The following is a 16,259-nucleotide window of genomic DNA, read 5'->3' as shown; positions in this document are numbered from 1 at the left end:
AACATACTAGTGTTTTTTACTGGTGGTACATAAATAATTTTCATGTTACAAAAACATTAATCGTGACATAAATATACTCATTTTTATTGTAAATATGATCTTTTTATTTTGTGATAACTTAATGTAATATATTAAGGATAGTTATGTATTATAAAGTAAAAGGAAAAAGTTTGGTACGTGAAAATTTTAATTAAGATTGTCTTTAGTACTGTTTATGGCATTGCCAGTTTGTTTGTTTTTTTTTTTTTTTTTTGGGATAGCCTGAGAAGATACTAGTATATTTAATTGTTTAGTGCCTTCAAGTATTGCACAATTTGAAAATCTCAGGTGATGTGGAATATGTGATCTTGAAACTTAAAGAAAAGATGTGCACTTTTAATTTTAAATTATACCTGAAATAATACGGGTAAATTTATGAAGCTAGATAAATCTGAATTTTAAAATATATACAAAGATATTTGTACATATTTTTAGATATTGCTGCATAAGCGGAAAGATGCAATTCATTGACACTTATTATTATCAATTCATTAAATGCTGCAAGTCATTTTTACTAGTCCATATGCCGTGGCAAGTGCAATACCATTCCTGTTTGGAGAAAAAAAATTGATAATAAAAACCCAGTGCTTCCATATTTCATGAAATACGTTACTTTTTAATATAAAATAATTATATTTGTAGAGTGAAAAAGAACTGCTACAATGTCTACATAACCATAAGATGTAGTGTAAAGAGTAACTTATTAAAATATATAACCTTTTTGACATAAACATATTAATCTTCATACAAGAAAACATAGTAACCAAGTTTTATTGTGAGGCCTCAATTCACATGGCTACAAATATAATTGCTGCCCCTCTTGAACCAGTAACAGCACCAATTTGGTTAATGAAATTATGAATGGTATTAGAAAGCTGAACTCAGGACATGTTCATTATCTCTATTTTTGACCACCCTCTTTAGCTTTCTGAGCAGTTTCTTTGATGAGAGCATGTAAATATGCAATATTTATAAAGAGTTTTCAAAGAAAGAAAGAAAGAAACTGTCATTCTGGACATTGTTACTCATGGTCATCTGTCTGTGCTGTGAATAAAGTAAGTAATAAAGTGGATCCTGAACTGCCTGAGCAGTCATGCAAACATTAGTGTGTATTGGGTGTCCCACTTTTATACATGGCAGTCCTTCTGTAAGAATTGCCTTTATCCCTCATATTGAGGTGGAGGTAGGTGCATTCATTGCTGCACATTGATAATACTCCAAAAATGAGTTTCTGTCAAGTGGCTGCTTCATCTTTGTGCAATTTGAGAACTTCAACGTGTGCCTTCTTAATAAATGAAGAATACTGTTACAAGGAATGGGATCATTAGTCTATATAATTATTGCACTTAAGCAGAGGGAAAACCTAGGGACAATATAAACAGCAGGGCCATCGGCTGCAATTCTCCATTAGTGGGTGTTCATCTGATCAGGGGCGCCTCCGTAGCCAGGTGGGAAGGAGCAGCAGTGCGTAGCACATGCTTCTTGATTAGACCGGGGTTCGAGCCCGTCACCACCAAATACGGAGTATGCGGAAAGGTCGAGGAATGACCACCGCATATCCCGGAGCAATATGGCCTTAGTTGCTAATGCTCCTTAAAAAAAAAAACCAAAAAAAAAAAAAAAAAAATCATCTGATCAGTCCCTGTGTGGCATCTGTCCATCTTACAAGTGTGTCCTCTCTGTGCTAGCTCCACATTTTATCTTATTGTGCTATATTATATGTATTATATAAAGAATTTGTACAGTATTCAGAGAAGTGGCTGGGATTGCCAAGTTTAATAAATTAAAAAAACAAAAAAAAATCCACATAATACTATCTGTTCTCTTGAAAAATATCCCATTGCCCTTATTTGTGTGATATGAACTGCAGCAGCACAACTTTTCTGAATCTCAGGAGAACTGAGTTTTGATGGATTTTTATTGCTATTGTTATGCACATATGATGCTGCCAATATGGAGAATCCTACCATAAACTTTGTGCCAAAGTCAAAAAAAAAAAAAAAACCTTCTCGACAACACCCTTATTTGAAGTCCTTTATAAATCTTCTTACCAACATGGGCTATAGACTTGTACCACATATAATGAGGAGTTGACCAAACATTTCTAAGATTTGTTCCCTACTGTCACTACTAAAGGAATATATTTAAATAAGAATTATCATATGCATATTATATTTGGATAAATTTTTGAATCGGGGTCAATAAACATTTAAAATAATTTATAATCAATCTGTTTATATTCTTGTTAAATAAGAAATATATTATGTATAATAATATACATAATACATGAAGAAAAGACAACAGTTTGGAATGCTTTTATTTTTTGGTATACGTTGCACTGGCTTCAGTTAATTTGATGCCATTAAATGAGGATATGGGAGTTTTATTTTCCAAGAAAAATTATCTGGTATATGATTCTTGTACAAACCTTAGAAAAGGTTTGTACAAGTGTGACCCAATCAATAAAATGCTCCTGGAAATCAAAAACTGCATTCACATATATGGTATAATCCCATCTTGTTTTGAAAATGTTTCTTCCATGTCCATTCCGATGCCTTGAAGAAATGGAACAAAATAGTCAATGTGAAATATCATTTCACATTGACTGTGTTATCCAGGGAGACTGGTCAAATGATATCCAGCTGATAGAACTGCATATTTCATGATGCAAAGGTTTCTTCACGACTAGGCGCCTCCGTAGCCAGGTGGGAAGCAGCAGCAGTGCGTAGCACACGCTTCTTGATTAGACCAGGGTTCAAGCCCATCATCACCAAATACGGAGGATGCGGAAAGGTCAGGGATTGACCACCGCATGTCCTGCAGCAATATGGCCTTAGTTGCTAATGCTCCTAAAAACCAAACAAACAACAGCTTCTTCATGACTGTATGGAGGTTTTCACTGCCGCACCTGAAATATCATGTTTACTGACTGATGTAGCCACTAAGGTGGAAATGCACTTCATTGCCGAATAACTGTTGCATTATTTTCCAGATCACAAAACACAAAAGGTGAATCACTTTTCTTTGTCAGCCTTTGGTCAAGGATTGTTGCACCTGATTTTGTAAGAAAAGTTTTAAATCTTGTCAAACAAGCTAAATGTGGATATCTGTTTAAATCCAGCTGTTATGACAGTTATTTTGCAAGATTTCCTTGGGCTACAAATAATCACTTCCTGTGCATATTAAAGTGCCCTCATGGCTTTCTGCCAACAACTCACTTTTTATAGTTTATCACCGAACTAGACTGTTCAAGCTTATTTACTTACTTTGCTTTGTTGATCTTGCTGCAACTGAATCTCGTTTAAACACATGCCATACTTTAAAAAAAAAAAAATTACAGTTTGATAAAACCTTTTTTCATGCAAGAAACATGCTGCTCAGTAGTATTACAAAATTTTCTCATTAGAATGCTTCACTAAGAAGTAAAAAAAAAAAAAACCTCTTATGTTTAACGACACAAGAATCACTAATGCCAACCCAATATATCAAAAAATTTGGGCTTTCAAAGTAATTGTATTCTCTTGATGTAGTATATAATGGCATATCATTTAGTTTTGCAATGTCTAGAATATATATTATATATTTAATCAAACTAGGCATTGGCAAGATATTTATTCTTCTAGATTTATTACAATTTCTTTACTTTTGGAAAGACTGTATATTTAATACTTTTAGTATAAAGTAATCCTAAATATGCAGTTAGTATTTAGAAAATGCTACTTTATACTATTAGTATAAAGTAGCAATTTCGGCTTACATGACCTATATCTATCAAAATATGACCATTTAATATGATATTAGTTTAGATTACAAAAAAGATTGCACTCAATTATACTTGAGTACAATCTTTTTTACTTCTTGAATTGAAAAATATTAACTAGAAAACAATATTATAAATGTTCTTTAACTTTTAATCAATAATGACCATCCTAACAGTTTTGAAAACTTTATTGGAAGTTTAACAGCTGGAACACTGTGCTTAAATTAAAAAGGACTTCTTATCAACTGGAGCAGCATCTGATTTATTTCAGTCGAGTTAGGGCACTCTACTTACATTAAGAACAGTGTGAGAAGAACATAAAATTTATGCATGAATGATCGTTGATATCACGTTACACGAACTTTAGCATTTTTAATAAAACATTAATTCCAATTCTGCATAAAAAGGGATATAAACATATACAAAAACACTGTGTATAGCTATAAAATGAATAGCAACTAATGCCTTTTTGTTTTAATAAAACTGGAATAAATTATTGCATATTTTATGTAAAAAGTAAATTATTTATGAATATAAAGAGAACTAGAACTACAACCTTTTCTCTGTTTATTTCACCTGTTCAGTTAAATACATAATTTCTCCCTACTAATATGACTCTTCATGTGTTCAGATAATAGTGTCTCGTTCAGTGTGTGCACGAGCGAGCGAAGGAGTATTTTTCACTTTGAAGCAAAATAGCTTTGGAGGAACTGGGTACATTTGTAGGGGATGTAGATAAAATAAATTTTCTCTTTTCTTATGCCACCTCCAAAATAGTTTCCACTTGAGAACTGAAAAATACAGTAGTTTCCAGTATATATAAACTTGTAAGGAATCATTTATATTAAAAAAATAATAAGGATGTTGAAATTCTTGATAACTAATTTGCAATCATATAGGATAGGTTAAGGTGTCAGTTATTAAGATTATAAGATAAATGGGCCTATATCACTCTTATTTTACAGAAAGATATAATCAGTATTTGCTATCCTGCAATAGATAGACTAGACTTTTCAGAATGAGATTTGCCACTTTTGTGTTAATTATCATATATGTTGCCAAATGTCATTCTTATTATAAAAAATGTCCCATTTCTCTGGTCTTCCATGCCAGTACGATAGTCTTGCCACTTGACTTACTTAGTTCAGATCACATCACAGACTAGAGGAATTCTTAAACTCCCCCCCCCCCCCCAAGGATTCACTGCAGGATTTTTTAGCTTGTATAACATGCATATCAGCCCACATTCACAACCTTTTAAGGCATAATTAGCATTAGCAGAGGCATATGATGCAAGAAAGCAAGCTTATACAGTCAGCCAAAAAAAATAAAAAAACTCTTCCCATTTCACCCATGCTCCAAACGTTTCTCCAGTTCTTCCTTGAATTTATTTAAGCTATCAACTTCCACAACGACAGATGGAAGTTTGTTCCAGCAATCAACTACCCACTAGCTAATGGCAAATTTCCGCACATCTATCCTAGAACTGTCTTTCAATTTGAATTCATGCACCCTCAGGTTCGTAATCTGAGAAAGAGGAAGAATCCCATCATCTTGAGCTTGCTCAAACCATTCAAGGCCTTATACACCTCAATCAGATCACCTCACAGGTGCCTAGTCTCCGGACATTGCAATTTGCAGGCTTTCTTGGTAAGAGCACTCTTTTGTTCCACCTCACCAGTCTTGTTGCCCTTCTCTATACTTGTTCTAGCAATTCTACATCTTTCCTAAAATGAGGCTTCCAGACCTGTACTCAAGGTGTGGCCTGACCATTACCTTATATAAAGGGATAATCACCTTATCCTTGCTTGCAAAATTCCTGTATATCATTGACAAGCCCCATGACCTGCTCTGACACCTGGCTGTACTGCTCAGAAAACTTCATATCTGACTGCAAAATTACCCACAAGTCTTTTTGTTCTCTGCTATCCTGAGTGTAGCACCACACAGGTGGTACATTTCTCTGAGGTTACCGCTACCCATATGCAGTACACTGCATTTGTCAATGTTAAAGTTCAGTTGCCACTTCTCAGCCCATCTGCCCAACTTTTCCAGATCCTGTTGCAGCAGCATACTGTCATTAACAACTCTGCCAACCTTTGTATCATCTGCAAACTTCAACATTAAGCCTGATATACCTTCATCACTTGCCCTTAATGCCATACTGCTCCAATTTGTACAGTAGTCTTTCCATGTGCAACAGTATCAAAAGCTTTCCTGAAATCCAAATATATGATATCAAAATTATATTTTGCATCCAGTTCCTTTTTGATTACATCATAGTGTCTGATCAGATTGATCAGACAAGATTTCCCCTTAACAAACCCATGCTGTGTCTGAATTATTTCTGCAGTGTTGTCTAGATGATCCTGCAATGCTTCTTTAACCAGTGATTCCATTATTTTCCCTGGAACAGAAGTTAAACTAACAGGTATGTAATTACCTGTCACCCTTTTATCCCTCTTTATGAATTAGAGATACATTTGCATATCTCCAATCTATGGGGACCTCTCTAGTCCAAGGATGCTCTCATAATTATGGCTAAGGGTTTGCTTACTTCCTTTGCCGCCGCCTTTAACTGGATAGATCCCATCCACAATTTATCCTCCACTTTGCTTTCAGTTATTACAAAATGCATGACTAGACTAGAGTACTATAAAAAATTAGTGCACCATAGTCTGAGTGGTTGTTGCACCAAAGACTGTTTATCACAGTTACATTATAAGCCATTAGGAAGTTGCACAGGGATCACCTCATTGGTCAGGATAAAAATAAGAAATACTTTGGAATTTTAAGTATTTTCAAAACATGGAAGCTGTTAGGATATCATCTCTTGTCAGGGAAATATGTATTTTTTTGTGTACACTGGGAAACTTTTTTTTTTTTTTTTTTTTTTTTTTGAGCTGAAACTGTATTTTGAAATGACCAAAAATGATAGATTTTTATCCATCTTATATACAAATTGATGTGGGGCACCATAATGATCAAATGAGTTGCACAAAAACTATATCGTCTGGAACATTTTTAGTTCTCTCTTTTCTTTTCTAACTGTTAAGTAAAATTTGAATATGGTTTACTTTCTTGTTAGTAAAGGAAAGGGGAAAACAAAATGGTCCAGATGATGTATGTTTGCTGTACAACTTGTTTCATTACCATGGTGCCCCACATCAATTTGTATATAAGATGAATAAAAATCTTTACCGATTTTCATCATTCCAAAATAGAATTTTAGCTCAAAAAATGTTTCCCAGTCAGAAGTTTCTTTGAAAAAAAGTCACTTTTTCACATTTAATTTGAATAAATTCTATGGTTCTTCTGCATGTGCACTACATCACTCTTGTTCCCAGTAGCTGGTTGATTTTCTTAATGTATGCTGCAGAAAAGACTTCAGATCACTGTTAAAAATTAATGCAAAGGCTTCAAAACTTGTTAATTAAACTTTTTGTTGAATGTATATCTGTTATTTATCTGTTCTATGATTGCCTTATATAATGTTTCCAAGATTGACAGGAACTCACAGCTGCATATTTACAATAGTAGCTTTACAATACATGGCGTCAATTTAAAATGGATTTCAGATTATATAACTTAAATTATTGTCCCTCCAACCATTTCAACCAGCGTACTTAATGGGGATTAGATCAGATCTTTTATTTTTTTGTTAATGACTGAAATACTTACAGTAATAAAAGCTTACCATGTACACAATTATCAACTCTTAAATAATCAACTACACCAGAGAAGTAGGTTATAATCCTCATGAATAAATTAGTATTAGTGGCAAATGATGCAAGAAAGCAAGCTTATTATTATTACTATTATTAATAATACAATACAATTTATTTTCATCAAGAGAATTTGTTTATAATAAATGAACTTGTTAAGAAAAGTAAATTTCTTGACAAGTTGTAATTCTTCATTTACAACAGTTTTTGCATACAAATTTGTTACCTAACAGAAAAGATAATGAAATCACAACACATAGTAGGCACCTCCGTAGCCAGGTGGGAAGGAGCAGCAGTGCATATCACACGCTTCTTGATTAGACCGGGGTTCGAGCCCATCACCACCAAATACGGAGGATGCGGAAAGGTCAGGAATGATGACCGCATATTCACGGAGCAATATGGCTTTAGTTGCTAATGCTCCTAAAAACCAGATAACAAACAAACAACACATAGTACATTCCACACTGCAAACAGAGATAGTAATTTATCTGCATAGCAATTCTAATCTACTGTATCACTGAGTATCAAAAATTTTCTTATTAAGAATTTTAATTTGGAGCTAGAATAACTTCTCCTGAGCCTGAAATCTACACTAGCCAACAAGTTGTTTATTATATTCATTGTATGCCTATCTCCAAATCTATTTAGTACTCTAGGGTGAGGCAAAACAATTGCTTTTGGGTTCCTTAAATTATGTGAGACATTCCTTTGCAGATTCGACTCTTCAAAAATAGTGTTAAGATTTTTCAAGATTAAATTTAACTTCAGTTTTTGAACTGGATAAAGTATTTTATATTTCAACAAAAATTGCCTTCTCTTATTCAGGTCATTCCAAAAGTTTGTCCCCATTAAAAGTCTCAAAATTCTGTTAATTAAGTTGTTTATTACCCTTATTTCAGTTATATTTGTTCGTGCCCATACATTTAATAAATAATTGATTTGGGAGTCCACTAATGCATAATATAAGGTAACTTTTGTTCTAAGATTTAACTTATTCTTAATGTAGTAAAAAAAGTACACATAAAATCTCATTTTTTTTGTACAAATTTGTTGTATGCATTGCCCAACATAGACTGTAGTCAGTCCATAACCCAAGGTAACAATTATTTGAAACTTCTTCCACAGTTACATTTGCAATTCTGGAAATTCTGATCATATGGGCATTCATGTTTATGTAATTTAATAGAGGGATGAATGTCCAAGTTTGATGAGGAGATCTAATTACCAAAAATTGTTTTTTCAAAGCTGAGTGCTAATTTATTATCATGCAACCAAGTTTGTAAATGTATTACATCCTGCTGTAAATCTTTAGCCATTTTTGTCAGATTCTTTCCAATTGTATAATCTGCATAAATTTATAAAAATTTATGCAGATTATATCATCTGCATAAATTTTTATAAAGGAGTTCTTTATTACTTTGAATATGTCATTTATATAGATGTTGAACATGATTGGCCCTGCATGAGTGCCCTGAGGTACTCCTCTCTTTACATTATATGATTTTCCCTTTGTATTTTCTATTTCAACTGTTATTTTTCTTTTGGTTAAATAACATGCTAAGAGTTGATTGAGATATCAATTAAGTCATATGCTTTAGTCAAATCTATAAATAAAATCATTATGAAGTTATTGTTGTTTAAATGTAAGTTAAAAGAGTCTACTAAATTCTCTAATGATGTCTGTGTGCTCTTGCCCTTCTGATATGAGAATAGAGAGTTGTTTGCTTATATGGGGAAAAAATATAATTTTCTATTATCTTATTTATAACTGACTATTGTTATTGGTCTATAATTGCAAAAGTCATCTGGTGATCTCTTTTTATACAAGGTGTATCGTAAATAGTGGTCCAGAGTAAAGGAGTCGGTACACTGTGTTCTTAGGTATCACGTACAGGAATTTCAGTTACTTTTAGTCAAGATTCTCGGAAAAAAATAAATTTCCATAGATTTTATGGAGTGACGAATCATCATATAAAAAAGATGGTTATTTTAATATGCATAACCTACACAGCTGGCAGCTGGAAAATCCCAATTTAATGAGGTAAGATCGATCCCAGTATCAATTAAAAATAAACTTGTGGACAGGGATCATTGGAGGGCAAATAATTGGCCCTTTTGAGCTACCCGATACATTGAATGGGGAAAACTATTTAATTTTTTTGCGAAACGACCTCCCTGAGTTATTGAGAGATGTTGACCAAGAAATACGAGACACAATGTGGCTGCAGAATGATGGCTGTCCCGCTCACTTCGCTGTTATTGTACGAGAACATTTAAATCAAACTTTTCCACAAAGATGGATTGGCCACCACGTTCAGCGGATCTCAACCCCCTAGATTTTTTCTACTGGGGGTGTCTGAAAGAAAAGGTCTACAAAGAGGAAATCACTTCTGTCGAACAATTGTGTCAAAGGATTCAAACAGCGGCTGAAGAAATTAATGCAAACGGATTTGCTCGCAGACTCAAACGATCTTTTATTCGGCGATGCAGAGCATGCATCACTGCTAATGGTGGCCATTTTGAGCATTTCGTTTAGTTGAAATAAATAGTTAATTTGAAAAGAATGTTTTATTTCAAAAAACCCAATCAAAGAACTTAAAATAAAAAAGCTTTGAATCCAAAATATCTTAGGCAATTAAGCTGCTTTTTGTTTTAAATGCCAATAACTTTTTTTTTCTGAACTGTTAGCAATTAATGTTGTACCATTTTAGAATCTTGATTTAATAATGATTTTTTTTAAATTAATGGGCACTGACAGTGTAGTACATTTTTTTTTAGACAATATGCACCTAAAGTCACATGACTTTTTGGAGATGAGTATCGAAATAGGAAAAAAATGAATTTCTTTAAAAACCTTTGACTTTAAATTAGTCGAATGTATTCGTTTACGATAGTGCACCTATTCAGGAGTAATAATAAAAAAACAGAATTAAAAAATTTTGATATTTGTTGAAATTATAGGCAAATTAGTGATGCAAGACACAGAAATTTAAAAAAAAAATGAAATTTATTTTTTTCTGAGAATCTTGACTAAAAGTAACTGAAATTCCGGTACGTGGTACCTAAGAACACAGTGTACCGACTCCTTTACTCTGGACCACTATTTACGATACACCCTGTATATAGGTATTACCTTAAATGAAAGTAAATTTGTAGGATAGCTTCCCGACTCTAACATCCGTGCTATAGACTCCACCAAGAGAACAGAGAACTGTTCTTTATTTCTCTTTACTTCGGTTACTGTAATACAGTCCAATCTGTAAGATTTCTTGTTCTTTAACTGTTCTATAATCTTAAGAATCTCAGTATATTGTGGAGTTAAAACTACACAAGAGTTCACTATCTGAGGAAGACTATCTTGTTGATTAAAGGAATTTTGGCAATAATGAATATAATATCTATTGAGATCTAATACAGTTTTGGCAAACCTATTTGCAGCCTCATATTGTTTGTTTGTACCAGAAATCTGTTCTAATAGTGTTTTAATTTGATTTCCCCTTGATAATTTCTTCCTTGTACTTAACAGGTTATTTATAATGTTCCATTTATCCTTTTGAGTGATCTGCTTATCCATAAAAAGTTGATTGTAATAAGTGTTTTTTTGTTTTCTAATCATACCTGTTAATTTATTTCTGAGTGTTTTAGGTAGTCTGACACACACACACACACACACACATTTATTTTTTATAATTTTTTTTCCTTTAGGCAGATACGGAAAAAGTCAGTACTTGCACTATTGTACATGCCCTTTAACATGTTAACTGCTGTTCACGCAGGCATTGTTAAACGGTCAATAAATGAGTGCTGTAAGAGTAAAGGCATGAAATAAATAACCACTCAATATCAGCACACTGCTTGAACTCCACTGTTGTGGCAATACTTTTTTTTTTTAATAGTTAACCATTTGCTGTAAAGACTGATGCACAGCTTTATTTGTTCTTTGCTTGATTTATTTATGTGGAAGAAACTTGTGATGAAATTGAGGTTTGTTCGTATTTACAACTAAGCCTTAATGGTATTAAGGGTAAGTTGCTACAATGGATAAAAGGATGGTTAAGTGGGAGAAGACAGAGGGTGGTAATCAATGTGTGCTGCTCTTCGTGGACTAATGTTATTAGTGGAGTCCCACAGGGTTCGGTGTTAGGTCCACTGTTGTTTTGTATATTTATCAATGATATTGATTAAGGTATATCAGGCTTAATGTTGAAGTTTGCAGATGATACAAAGGTTGGCAGGGTTATTAATGACAGTAATGGCAGTGTGCTACTGCAACAGGATCTAGATAATTTGGGCAGATGGGCTAAGAAGTGACAACTGAAGTTTAACCTTGACAAATGCAAAGTACTGCATATGGGTAAAAGTAACCCCAGAGAAACGTACCAACTGTGTGGTACTACACTTAAGGTGGTAGAAAATGAAAAAGACCTGGGAGTAATTGTGCAGTCAGATATGAAGTTTTCTGAGCAATGCAGACAGGCTGCCAGAACAGGCCATGGGGTTTTGTCAATGATATATAGGAATTTTGCTAGCAGGGAGAAGGAGGTGATTGTCCCTCTGTATAAGGCAATGGTCAGGCCACGCCTTGAGTACTGTGTACAGGTCTGGAAGCCTCATTTTAGGAAGGATGTAGATTTACTTGAGCGTGTACAGAGAAGGGTGAGGGGAATGAAGGGATCCTCTTACCAAGAGAGGCTTAAGTTCTGCAAATTGTAGTGGCTGGAGACTAGGCACCTGCACAGTGATCTGATTGGGATGTATAAGGCCTTGAATGGGTTGAGCACACTGTATTCTGATGGGATCCTTCCACTTGTTCAGATTATGAATCTAAGGGGGCATAAATTCAAATTAAGAAAAGACAGATGTAGAATAGATGTGTGGAAATTTGCCTTTAGCCAGCGGGTGGTTAATTGCTGGAACAAACTTCCATCTGTTGTTGTGGAAGTTGATAGGTTGAATAAATTTAAGGAGGAACTGGACAGGCATTTGGAGGGAATGGTGTGATTTTTTTTTTTTTCTTTTGGCTGATGCTGCATAAGCTCATACACTTGCTTTCTTGCATCACATACCACTACTACTACTACTTTTCAGCCATTAATTATTTTTATGTGGATATTAAAGGAGTTGCTCCTGAACATTCCAAAAATTATGGCTGGCATGTGGCATACTCTCTCAAAAATGTTAGCAAACATGTTAATTGGGAGAAAACGAAAACATTGACCAGAAAACATTTTATATATTTTTTGTGCAATATTTACCCATCCAGTTTTAAGTAGAGGGGTTTTTTTTTTTGGCTAGGAAGCTCCAAAAACTGACCTTTAGAATATACAATCAGCAGGTATCGGTGGAAAATTCTGGGAACCCTGTCACTTTTAAATTTCTCAAGGCTCAATGATGTCACGATCAGGCAGCATCAACTGCTGTTGTGTTTAGTAAAAACAAAATAACCTACATTGATATATAAAAAAAGTATCATTTTTATTTGAATGGGATTTAAAAACTCTGTCAGAAAAAGACCATATTACTTCTTTTAAAAACTTAAAAATTATGAACTAGCCAATGGCAAGTCACCTAGTTGCCCCTTTTCATTCCAGATACAATTACTATATAGCACATTATGCAGTATTGATTGGAAACTGAAAATCTGCTCTTATAGTCTTTAAGAAAAGAGGTATTTAAAATCATTGCAAATTGATATTTCTTAATAAATATATCTTTAAATTTTAATTGTCAAATTAACATTTTCTGTCACCTTCAAAAACCTGATGAGTAAGAAATTTTGAAGTCCAGTTAAATTCAACAATGGCAGAACCTGGTTTTTTTCTTGGGACTAATGAGAAAGAAAAAATAAAATTATTTAAAAATTAACCTTTGATTTTTTACAAACATATAGAACCTCACAGGTTGCAGCTTTGTATTACTGATTTGCTTATTTGTGGTTAAGTTTGGAGATCCTGCTGTCCAGATTGTGGGCAGTAAGCAAATTTTGACAACTAAGAGCTTGCATATGAGCCAGGTGCTCAATCATTCACCACAGGAAACTGTCATGGTAGCACATCAAGCAGTTCTTCAAGGGGTCTACTTTGCACCAGCGCCTACATAAACTGAGAGTTAATGTAGGCTCTGGTGCAAAGTACACTATTCTCTGATTTTTTGCTGATTATTAAAAATGAATTTCATTATTTAAAAAATATATTAAGGTATATTTTTTAAATAATGAAATTCATTTTTAATAATCATCAGAGAATAGTGTACTTTGCACCAGAGCCTACATTAACCATTAACTCTCAGTTTCCCTGTTTCCCAAACAGCATCAGTTGAATGTGACAGGAAGGCCACATCTTCATGAACATGTTACAAATTCTGTACACACTTGTGTATTCTTTTATATGCATCACACTTCAGTTAGAATAAACTGATTCACAACATGCATAATTGTGATATATTTTACTTTTATTTTTTATTTTACTTTCCATTCCGCTTTGTGCTGCAAAATAGTGAATATAGAGATTGTGATATATATTTGCATCCTCTGATAATGTCTTTCAGAAAATAATCTGAAGATAATCAGAAAATAACATCTATTTTTAGAAAATACACTTTTACAAATTTGTGAAATTTCAAATTTTCACATGAATAAATTGCCAAACAAGTGTACAGCTAATGACTTTCATTGTGATCTTGCAGCTGTGTAGCCCAGCCAACACTGTGATATAAATTTCACACAGTGTTGGCTGGGCTACACAGAAGCATACTTCTGTTATATGCCAGTGCATGTTCTGGATTTTTCTGCACCCATTACAGGTTCAACGTGCATCCATATTTGTGGTTTACACTTGTTTTCAAAGCTATATCATAACGCTTAAATTATCATTATGTTCCATTTTTTTTATATAAATAATGTAGAATGCTGTAAATTATTTGTGTTATCTGATATTGTTACCTTTACTTTGCAGAAATTATAGCAGTGGCCATGAACCAACGCTGTTGAACATTAACTAATTAATACTGATCTTTAACAGCAAATGGCCAAAATCATGAGGTTAAGCACTGAAATATACAATCTCATTTTTCTGAGGATAAATTTATTATTGCCCACCTTTTTATATATATAAAATAATTGTTTTGAACGTTATTTTTGTCATTATTTGGAAAATGAGATGCAACACATAACTGTCCTGAATATAACTAGCTGTTCAACATAGCTTATCATGCCTACTGAAAAGGAAACATCACATACAACCATTGTGGTACCCCCCCACACTAAATAAAATTTAAAAAATTGGTTTACATTCTTTTTAGAAGAACACACCAATGATGTTTTTAGACTAAACCATTGAGGAAAAAAGCAGTAGGTTAGTTTAAATTTAAAAATTGTACCATCTAAGTGATTAAGATTGATGATTAGGATTATTTAGTTCAATTTTAACATCAAATTCACAAATTTCAGACCAAAATATGACAAAAAAAAGTCCAGAAAACAAATAGCCTAAACCTCACTGAAGCATTTATAGCAATCTTTGTTAATCAGCAAATGTTATTTTCTCCATAAATGTCTACATTTTCAATTGGTCCTATCAAATTTACCAGATGGATATATGAATGTTAATTGGAATTATGTTATAATGTAAAAGGAAAAAAATTAAAAAGCATTATGGAGGCATATATCTTGAAGAAGTACATTTATTCAGGCCTGCTGATGTTTCAAAGAATGCAAATATGTGAAAACATTCTATTTCCAAAATATTTTTCTTTCATTCAACAGATCTTTCTCCTTATATTCTCAATCATGTTTATATTTGATTCTTTCCTTTCCTTTAGCCTATTTTTTTCTTTAGCTTGTTTAGCCTTTTGTTTTACTGTATATTGTATCCTTTGCTGCTATTCATTATGTGTCTGTGTTATGAATGTAGGCTCTCAAGAGCTTCACCCGGAGATGGAAACTCTCTCTGCCAGTTCCTTTGTTGATGTGGAATACTCACCTGGATAGCTGTCTGTATATACTGTTGCCCATGTGATTTTTCAAGTCTTCCCTTTCCTTCAGCCAAATAAAGAGGTACTTAGTAGTGAACTTTACGACTGTGATCTGAGTAAGAGTCTTGAAGTACCTTTACAAGCATTTCTTAATATTAATTTTGCTTGTCAGTGCCAAAATGAATGTTAGACATCTCAGTCATCAAGACTTCTGATATTTGAAGCATTCATTTGTTTTTACATTTGCAATATTATGATTAAATAATTAGGACTAATTCTTGAATTGCTTTTAGATATCTGTTTTCTTGATATGATTTACAGTAACTTACTGTTACAAAAATGCATATCATGCTGATTGACAAGCTTAATTAACGTAACTACCTGGTGATAGAAGCAACATTTTGTAAAATGTGTACATAAAGGATTTTTCATTGCCCTCTCTTCCAAAAGTGTTTTATTTACATGCATGTGTATATATAATATTCTAAACAGAACCATCATGTTTGTGTGATAATTTTTCTATTTAGGCAGTTTTAACTGTAACTGTGATTTGGAATAAACAGTTTACATAATAGTGTGCATTAGCGTAGATTATTCTTTTATTTAAGAAAAAATAAAAGACAATTTTTACAAATTTCCACAAACAGAATTCAGACGTTTTCCCCTCCTTTTTAAAAGAAAAAAGTATATGTAAAGTTTGATTGTACAGTAAAATCTCGGTAATTCAGATTAATGGGGGTAGGGGTAGTCAGGATTATAAA

General features: G+C 33.2%; 1 protein-coding gene across 4 annotated transcripts in view; it reads left to right on the top strand.

The window, feature by feature from the left end:
- The window catches only part of LOC150086843 (dual serine/threonine and tyrosine protein kinase-like), a 130,332-nt gene extending 114,533 nt beyond the window's left edge, over positions 1 to 15,799 (top strand). For all 4 annotated transcript variants that reach the window (XM_090371620.1, XM_090371618.1, XM_090371619.1 and 1 more), the window contains one exon: positions 15,438 to 15,799. In XM_090371620.1, the coding sequence (XP_090227746.1) occupies positions 15,438 to 15,514 (77 nt within the window). In that variant the 3' untranslated portion in view covers positions 15,515 to 15,799. The remainder of the gene's footprint in view (positions 1 to 15,437) is intronic.
- Positions 15,800 to 16,259: the final 460 nt, after the last annotated feature.

This window comes from Mastigoproctus giganteus, chromosome 4, assembly GCF_048544385.1.
Source record: "Mastigoproctus giganteus isolate SK-2022 chromosome 4, ASM4854438v1, whole genome shotgun sequence".
NCBI lineage: Eukaryota > Metazoa > Arthropoda > Arachnida > Uropygi > Thelyphonidae > Mastigoproctus > Mastigoproctus giganteus.
This window is presented reverse-complemented; position numbering and strand designations above follow the sequence as displayed.